The 9,665-nt window shown below is 39.0% G+C and overlaps 1 protein-coding gene across 1 annotated transcript; it reads right to left on the reverse strand.

Moving 5' to 3' along the window:
• On the reverse strand, positions 1 to 948 carry LOC125916615 (olfactory receptor 10A4). The gene has a single exon (XM_049622929.1). The coding sequence runs from the start codon at positions 946 to 948 to the stop codon at positions 1 to 3; it is 948 nt and encodes a 315-aa protein (XP_049478886.1).
• Positions 949 to 9,665: the final 8,717 nt, after the last annotated feature.

Genomic DNA, 9,665 nt, shown 5'->3' on the forward strand with positions numbered 1-9,665 from the left:
TCATAGTTTCTGAGGGCCCAGGGTCCTGAGGATGACTCGCCTCAGTGCAGACTTCACTTCACTGTTCCTTAGGCTGTAGATGATGGGGTTCAACAGGGGAGTCACTACTGTGTAGGAGAGCGACAACAGCTTCTTGCTCTCAGGAGAGGTGCTGGACCGGGGTCGGAAGTATGTGAGGATGGCAGTGCTGTAGAAGAGGGACACAACCAGAAGGTGGGAGGAACAGGTGGAGAAGGCCTTGCGTTTCCCCTCAGCTGAGGGCATCCTGAAGATAGTGGAAAGAATGCGGACATAGGATCCCAGGATCAGCAAGAAAGGAAAGAGGATGAATAAGACAGTGGCTGTCAGAGCCTCCAGTTCAAACAGAGAGGTATCAGCACAGACCAGTGCAATGACAGGGGGGCTGTCACAAAAGAAGTGGTTCACTCTGTTGGGGCCACAAAAAGGGAAGCTGAAAATCCATGTGGTTTGCACGGTGGCCACTGGAAACCCTGAGAACCAAGAGGCAGCTGCTAGCTGGGCACAGGCCTTGCGGCTCATAATGATTGGGTAGCGCAAAGGGTCACAGATGGCCACATAGCGGTCATATGCCATTGTGGCCAGGAGGCAACACTCAGCAGCCCCAAAGAAGAAAAAGAAATACATCTGAGAGGCACAGCCAAGGAAAGATATGGTTGTGTCTTGGATGATCAGAGTCCCCAGCATCTTGGGCACAATGACCAAGTTGAAGCCTATCTCCAGGAAGGACAAGTTCCTGAGGAAGAAGTACATAGGATTTTGTAGAGCAGAGTCAGCTGTAGTGACCAGGATGATGAGAATATTGCCCATTAGAGTAACCAGGTAAACAGTCAAAAAAAGGAGAAATAGGAGAGCTTGTAGCTCAGAGGATAAGGTTGAAAAACTCACAAGGACAAACTCACTGACAATTGTCCAGTTTCCCCACATCATTCTTCTGTCCAGGATTTCATTGACATTCATGCTCCAGGAAGGTAGAAGTCTCCATATGTTATTTAGACTTCTATTATACCCTTAGAAAGCCTCCCATGGCCCCATTCTCTACCTTTCTTGTTATAGTTGTTGCAAATCAAAAGGTGTACTTTCCAAAATGTAAAAAAATAAGCCTGTCTATGGGATTCATAATTTTTGGAAGAATACTAACCTTTTTTCAGATTGAACTGAGGCACACCATATACCTATATATCTCCTGACTTTGCTCTATAGAGATCAAAATCACAGCTTCATTTTGGGGCTCCTACCTTATCTTTCTTCAACATTCAGTAGTACTAAAAAAGCAGCCAGGCCAAGCATTTCTCCTCAATGCACAATGAAACTCCTTTAATGCACAATGAAAGCTGATGAGGTGAGCCAGGGTATGTTTTCTGCAAAATTGAAGGGTAGGAAAGAGAAAATCAAGGAAAGTTACCAATGATCCTGAGGAAGAGAACTGAATGCATCCTAATCTCAAGCAGCCAACCCTCAGGATGATTTCAGTATATTGGAGGAATACTCAATATATTCTACATTCAATGTAAATATATTCATTTCTAAACTCAGAATATTGCAATTTATACAAGGAGACATGAAATATAGAGACTGTGGTTTATTTTGATCCCTGGGATAAATATTCTCTGTATAGCTATATGTGATCAGAAAAGGGAACACAAACTCAAGACAGGGTCAGACCATAGAAAGAATCTAGATGTATCGCACATAAACCCTTTCATCAGTTTCTGTTGGTTGACTTGCATCTTGATTTTCAAGAAATATCACTTCAAGTTTTACATGTTAATAAATAAAGACCAACTCAAATATGTAGACTAATATCAAATCCTGTAAGAAATAAGTAGAATGTTTCATCATGGCATCAAGAACTAAACTTCAAAACTGAGACCTGAAATTGTGATAAATATAAACTTAAATGAAGGAATAAATCTAAAGCACTTGCACGTAACTGGTACATAACACATGCTAACCATTGTAGTCATTATGAGATAATGCTAGATTTGTCTTCCCAAATCTACTTCTTATCTCCTTATCTACTGCCCAAACTCACTGAAGTCCCTACTTTTTGATCCTTAAGAGAAAAGAATAGTCTATTCAATGAATACTGATTATTTTCTCTGTGCCAGACACTGTTTTAGATACTAAAGATAATACATCAGTAAACATAACAAAAAAAAATCTCTGCCCTCATATAACTCACTTTCTAGTAGAAAAGACAGACTGTAAACAAGTCACGTAAATAGGATGTATAGTATGTTAGGTGGCTGTAAGAACAATGGAGAAGAATAAAACAGTGGAGAAGGACATAGGCATTTGGGGTGTGGGGAGTGTCAGAGAAGGCTTCCCTGAACAGATAATGTTTGAGTAAAGTACTGAGCAGGTGCAAGACATGGTCAGGGTGGTGAAGGAAGGAGAGAAGTAAACAGCCAAAGCAGCAAGAGGGGCATCTGGGTGGTTCAATCACTTAAGTGTCCCACTCTTGTTTTCAACTGAGGTCATTCAGCTCACGTCATGATTTCACGGTTCATGAGTTCAAGCCTCATGTCAGGCTCTATGCTCACAGCCTGGATCCTACTTGGGATTCTCTGTCTCCGCCTCTCTCTGCCCTTCTCCTTATTCGCTCTCTCTCAAAAATAAACATTCAGAAAAAAATAACAGTGAGAAAGTGCTATTTAAAATTTTTTGCTGATTCATATTCATGTTTTTTTTAAGTTCATTTATTTTGAGAGACAGAGAAAAAGAGAGAGAGATAGAAAGAGTGAGAGTGAGAGTGAGAGCAAGAGTAAGGGAGGGGCATAGAGAGGGAGAGAGAGAATCCTAAGCAGGTTTTGTGCTGTCAGCATGGAGCCTGATGTGGGTGTTGTCAGTGTGGAGCCCCATGTGGGTCTCGATCCTATAGTTAGTGAGATTATGACCTGAGCCAAAACCAAGAGTCAGGCACTTAACCAAATGAGCCACCCAGGTCCCCACATGTTTTCTTTGAAAATTTTGATACTTTGTCAATTTCCAAGTAAGAGTTAACACTTAATGAGCACCAGGTAAGTGCCAGACACTATTCTAAGTGGTTTCCATGCATTATGTTAAATCTTGCAACAAACTAAAGATATACGGGTTATTAGTAGGTCCACTTCACAGCTGAGGAGGCACAGAGAGGTTGAATAATTTTTCCAAGTTACACAGCCAGCAAATGTTGGCATGAGGATATGCCTCCTGGGCAGTTTGTCTCTGAGTCATGGCTTTACCCATTAGGTGACTCACCCACTCTGAGAATGGAAATGAGTCTAGGCTAATAGGTGAGAGCAAACAGGAGTTTTTGGCATAAGATGGTAGTAATAGAGCAAAAAGCAAAACAAATTATAAAGAAGATCAGAAAGTTTCAAGGTATTAGCAACACCCACTTTCATGGACCTAATATTAGAATAATTGTTAACTTATGTCTCCATCTCATATTTTAGATGGTATACTACTTGAAAGTAGAAACTGTGTAGAAAATTTAATTTTTTATCTCAATTCCTAGCAAGGTAGATGCCCATTAAATTGTTACTCAATAAGTGAATGAAGAATGAACAAAATACAAAAAATAATCATGGAAATATCTGTATAGATAGAGTGTAGGCACAGTGATCCCCATTCAGAAGGAATTTAGATGCAAAGACTACACACATCAATGATACAGCCTCATATAATTTACACAGATTTAAAGAGTGATAAGGGTTATAAATTACACCCATCATCTTCCACTACCCCAAGCCTCTTCCTTTTATCTAACTCATTTCAGAAAATGACACCACCCAGGCTTCGTGATGCAGGAGTTGGGACAAAAATCCTTTCATTTAACCCCAAAATTTATTATTTTTCCAAAAACACTGATTCAGTGTCACCTTCTACATCACTACTCTTATTTTCTCTGGCCTGGAATATTGCAGAAACTTGATTCTAGTTCATTCTCTACAAACCATCCTTGACTTGTGTGTGATCTGATAGCAACCCCAATTAAGTTACTCATCTGTTTAATGTCTTTCAGTCACTACCTATTATCCCTGGGAAAAAGTACAATACCTTTAACAAGGTCGTTTTCTCTGGTATCTGCTTATTTGTCCGGGTCCAAATCCCCTACACAGTTGATGCTCTGGTTACACAAAAATACTCTCTGTTCTGTGCATACCTCATATTCTCTTACCCCTTCTTGTACTTGTGCATGTTACTCTCTACTTTTGGAAACCTCTTCCTGCAATTATGTATAATTTCTTCTGGTCTTGCAAGTCTCAGCTGAAACATCATTTTGTTTGTGAAGTTTCCCTTCACTCCCTTGGCCTAATTAAGGGATTATTCTTTAAGTCTCTTATAACACTTTGTGTAAAACTCTACTAGAGCACTATACAATTGTGTATGTGTACATATATTTATATCATCTAATAGTTAATGCCAGGAGGGAAATCTATTCATCATTGTATCTTTTGCACCTGGCAGAGTGCTTAACTCCAAGTGCTTGATAAATAATGTAGTCTAAGGTTTAATCATTTTTATAGCAGTTTGATGATGCTATTGGGTCTCTAGTTGAGTCTACAGTTAAGACTTCTGAATGTGTGTGTGTGTGTTTTATAGGTTGTACATTTGGTTTTGTTTTCCAATATACATTTATTTAAAAATGTATTGCTATGTTCTGAGAAGATATTTTAAAAGCATTATTATAACAGCTTTACATCACTCACTGTGCCACAGATGTCCACTCCCCTGAAATATTTAATCAAAATGTTTCCTAGGACAGAGCCATGACTCTGGGGCACACCACTTAAGCCATATCCTAAAATGAGTTGGCACCAATTTTTTAATCTCTGCTTTTTGGGCTATTCAGCAAAACTATTTTTTTTTCTATAAGTAACTTCAAATAATTTCAGACATGAGTTGGGTATAAATAAACAGTTATATGTACTGTTACCTGGACTATATCTGTTTAATGTAGTAACAAAGATCTCATGAAAAAGTTCATCAAATGCCTTAGTGAAATTCAGATAAACCATATCAAATACTCATTCTTTAATCTAAGATCTAATGTCAGCTTCTTTGTGAAGCTTTTTCTGACAATCTCCTTCCCCAAATGGATAAATTACTATCTCTGTTGTGTTCCTCAGAGCATTTTAAAATACCCTTATTATATCAATGGTGTTATATTATAATTATTTTTATATTCGTCCTCTCCAGCTAATTGTGTACTCCTTGACATAAACCAAATGATGTGCATCATTGTATACACATTACAATGCCTGGTACCTACAAAGTAATGATCAACATTTATTGAATCACTAAGTAACATTTATCTTAATGGCATTAGTTAATAGGTTTAACATGCTGATATTTATCTTTAAAAGTTAACTACGTTTTTAGTCATGAAATTCTTAGTGAATCCATGATGGAGCAAAGTAATCACTATTATAAGTATTTGTAAAAATATTTTTCTTTTTTTAAAATTTTTTTTAACGTTTATTTATTTTTGAGACAGAGACAGAGCATGAATGGGGGAGGGGCAGAGAGAGAGGCAGACACAGAATCAGAAGCAGGCTCCAGGCTCTGAGCCATCAGCCCAGAGCCCTACCCGGGGCTCGAACTCACGGACGGTGAGACCGTGACCTGAGCTGAAATCGGACGCCTAACCGACTGAGCCACCCAGGCGCCCCTGTAAAAATATTTTAAACAATGTTTTAAATTATTGTTTGGTAAGAGATGCGGAAATAAATGTACAATTATAAAACACTACACAAATTTGCATTCTCGCCATCACCACCACCACCATCATTGTTATTATCGATATTATTATAGTCTTTATAGTTTCAAAAAGACTAAACCAAATCTTTTGGTAAAGCAGTTAGATAGAAAAGAATCCAATAAAGTGTAGCTTTGATAGTTGAAACTGGAGAAAAACGGCAACATAACATAGTTTGAGAATTTCCTAAGGATACAACCAGATGATGCTACTTAGACACTGGCCAATGTGTAACAAAAGGCAAGGACGGAAAATGGTCTCAGGTCAGAAGTTCAGATGTTATCAAAGAAAATCTCAGTTAACTGGGGCGCCTGGGTGGCTCAAATGGTTATCTGACTTCCTGGGTCATAATCTCACAGTTAGTGAATTCGAGCTCCAAGGCAGGCTCTGTGCTGACAACTCAGAAACTGGAGCCCCCTTCGGAGTCTGTGTCTCCCTCTCTCTCTGGCCCTCCCCTGCTCGTGCTCTATCTCTGTCTCTCCAAAATAAATAAACATTAAAAAAAACTTAAAAAAAAGAAAATCTCAGTTAAGGAAGCTGAGAGAAATGCATATTCATAGCACTAGTTTTTATGACTTTTAAAGCAGAGATGACCTTCCCTTTTCTTTCAAACCACATCCTACAGAGAATCTCAACACTTAAGTCCAATGAGGATGAGTAAGGGCAGAGGCAGGGGCTCAGAGCCCCACTTGCTTGACTTTCACTTTTCTCTTCCCCTGAAAGAGCCCCCTAATGCTGCTTCTTAGGGCCCTAGGGGTGCACAAAACAATATGAAAATGTGATTCAAAACCTTGCATCTGCCTCCCTCCCACAGTTGTAACTCCATATTTTCCTTCATTTGTTTTGATCCTTCTCTAACCATCCCTTTACATTGCCTTCTTTTGATGTAGCCTTTCCTCTCTTTCTCTTCCATCTCTTTCACCTTTCTCTTCATTTTTTAAATTTCTGTTTTCCCCTACTAAGCAGGGGAGAGATGGTGGAAGGGAGTTTGCTGGGATGATATTCTAAAGAACGGATCTTCCTGTAGCTCCATTAATGCAGTTGAGGTTGTCAGGATGTTATTGATGAGGTATAATTCAGCTACTGTTTTACTAATGGTCTTGCAAGCACAGAGCCTTGGATAAATGCAGTTGTGTTTGCAGCCATCAGAAGGGGAAAGAACTCTAGGGAAGGGGAAAGTATGCAGAAACCTAGCTGAGGTGGACTGGCCAGCTACACCTCTATCCAGAGTGTCTCCTTTCTGTGGTAACGTATTGAAGATTCCATGCACTGTTTCAACAAGAAAGAACAAGATAGCATACTTAAGAAAACTTGTGAAAATCCCACCTAAATGATAGTTTGAGGCCACATAGTTACAATAGCAAGGACTTTAGAGTAAGAAATTCAGAGTTAAAGTTCTAGTTATTATTTTTATCTGTGAGTCACAGAGCTACTGACATGACATTTTCTGAGTTAGGGTTTTCTCAACTGTAAAATGACTATTATTACAGATTCCCTATCCATCTGAAGGGTGGCTATGGGTGTGAAATGAGATAATATATACTCAAGTGCTTTGAACATTCTAAAGCCTAATACATAATCATTGTTTTCCATCATTTCCCAGATTACCTAATTTGTCAAAAACTTCTGGTTATTTACTTGAGACCTCTGATCTCCTTTCTTGTTTCCTAGAAATGTGTCAAAGGAGACACATTTTCTTTGTAATAAGCCATCATCCTCTTCACAAAAGAGTTCAAGTCTGTGCTCTGTCCACTTTGCTCTTTACTTACCTCCTGCGAATGAAATTTGCATCACATTCCAGAGAACCCCCGGTCTGTGTCAGCTACCCTAGGCTTAGACTAGACTATGTTTGAACAAGTGACTCCAGGGGAGTCCTAAAATATAGCTATATCTGTGCAAGTCACTTCAGAAAAGCCCTGGGCTGTGTCTGTGCCAATCATCCCAAAGGTACTCTGGGTGTGTCTCAGTCCTCATTGCTGGTGAACTCTGGGGTTCTGCCTTGTCACATTCTCAAAGAAGCTTTGTCCAGGGGTGTGCCAGACACCCCAAGTAAATCCTGTCAGTCCCTATAAAGAAGTTCTGAGTTGTGCAGCATTAGTCACTTCAGAGAAGCTCTGGGCTGGGCCTGTGTCAATCACTCTAGAGGATTCCAGGCTGGGTCTCAGGACTATTTTAGTCCCTGGTGTTTACTGGAAGGGAGTGATTCCCCCAATGCTTCCTCGTCCTCAGGTAAAGTCATAGGTTCAGTTTCTGACAGGTATGAGTTTTGAGGAATTCCCAGACATGCAAAAATTCATGAAGATTCTGCAATCCCATAATTGGAGGAAGTGCTTTGCTGCAGCTCTAACTTTTCCTGCACTCATGAGGCTACAAGAGCAAGGGAAGAAACAGTGGTCTGTCTATTCTCCAAGGTTTGCACCAGAGAGAGAGATCAGAAGAGCATGCCAGTATTCCTTTTTCCCTCAGCTTTATTGAGATAAAATTTACATATAATGTTGTGTAAGTTTAAGATATATAATGTGATGATTTGATACATGGATATATATATTGAAATGATTACCACAATAGAGTTAGTTAACATGTCCATTACTTCACATAATTATCTTTTTGTTTATGTGTGTGGTGAAAATATTTAAGATATATTCTCTTAGCAAGTTTCAAGTACAGAATACAGTATTGTTAATGATAGTCACTATGTTGTATGTTTTGATCCCCAGAACTTATTCATCTTAAGTTTGTACCCTTTGACCAATGTCACCATACCCCCGTCTCTGATAACCACTATTCTACTTTCCTTCTCTCTGAGTTTGGTTTTTTTAGATTCCACATATAGATGAGATCATACAGTATTTGTCTTTCTCTGTCTGACTTATTTTACTTAGCATAATGCCCTTGAGTCTCATCCATGTTGTTGAAATAGCCAGATTTCCTTCTTGGTTATGGCTGATTAATATCCCATTGTATATATGTATACATATGCCATATTTTCTTTATCCACTCATCTGTAAATGGACACTTAGATTTTTCCCATGTCTTGGCTATGGTGAACAATGCTACAATGAACATGGTAGTGCAGGTATCTCTTTAAGACAGTGATTTTATTTGTATCATTCCAGTATTCTTTTACATCTTCCTTCACTTTTGACTCTCATTGGGCTAATTCTTTGGGAGTGTTTCCGATCTGGATTCGGAAGTTTTCATGCATGGAGAGGATAACTCATTAATCACTGTCTAAGCCAAGTGGAGAAGCAGTTGGCAGGGGATACTGTTGGCTGGGGAGGCTAGTAACTCCTGGATAAGATGAAAACAAGAAAGTCTGAATAACAGTCTGAAAATCCTAACACTTCTTGAATAAGAAATGAAGTTGAGGGAGTAAGATGATGTCCATGCTTTGTGACAAAATTTTCCCAATGTGATTAGGGCTTCATCCGAAGACTCTAATGCATGTCTGAACATTTTTTATAGTGTTTCTGAAACAGACATTTGACCACATGTTTCTTACTAAAGGCAGTAACCATACCTGACTTCTTCATTATTGTTTGCTTAATATTTAGCGAAGTGCCTGCAAATATGTGCTTGCATTTTTCTACAAGCCATATTTAAAATACTGACCTTCTGCATCATACTTCACCTATATGACCTGAGATTTCCATTTTAATTAATTAGGATGGCACATTCATCTTGCAGTTTGTTGTAGGGAAGTATGCCACATTTCCAACAAAAGTTGGAATAAATAATAAAGGTGACTCACTGGATAAAAAAGAATAGCTATTTATTCTTCCCCTTCAGTGGTCCCTGGGAGTTTTAATTCTCCCTATTTCCTACTCTACAGTCTGCCAGTAGCCAGTGGATGACTGAAATGGGAGTACAAAAGCCTACTTCTTTGGCATGAAGCAGAACA

Source organism: Panthera uncia, chromosome D1 (assembly GCF_023721935.1).
Source record: "Panthera uncia isolate 11264 chromosome D1, Puncia_PCG_1.0, whole genome shotgun sequence".
Lineage (NCBI taxonomy): Eukaryota > Metazoa > Chordata > Mammalia > Carnivora > Felidae > Panthera > Panthera uncia.

Excerpts from the sequence above, each read along its gene's own strand:
- LOC125916615 (XM_049622929.1), bottom strand. The coding sequence starts at position 948 with ATGATGTGGGGAAACTGGACAATTGTCAGTGAGTTTGTCCTTGTGAGT.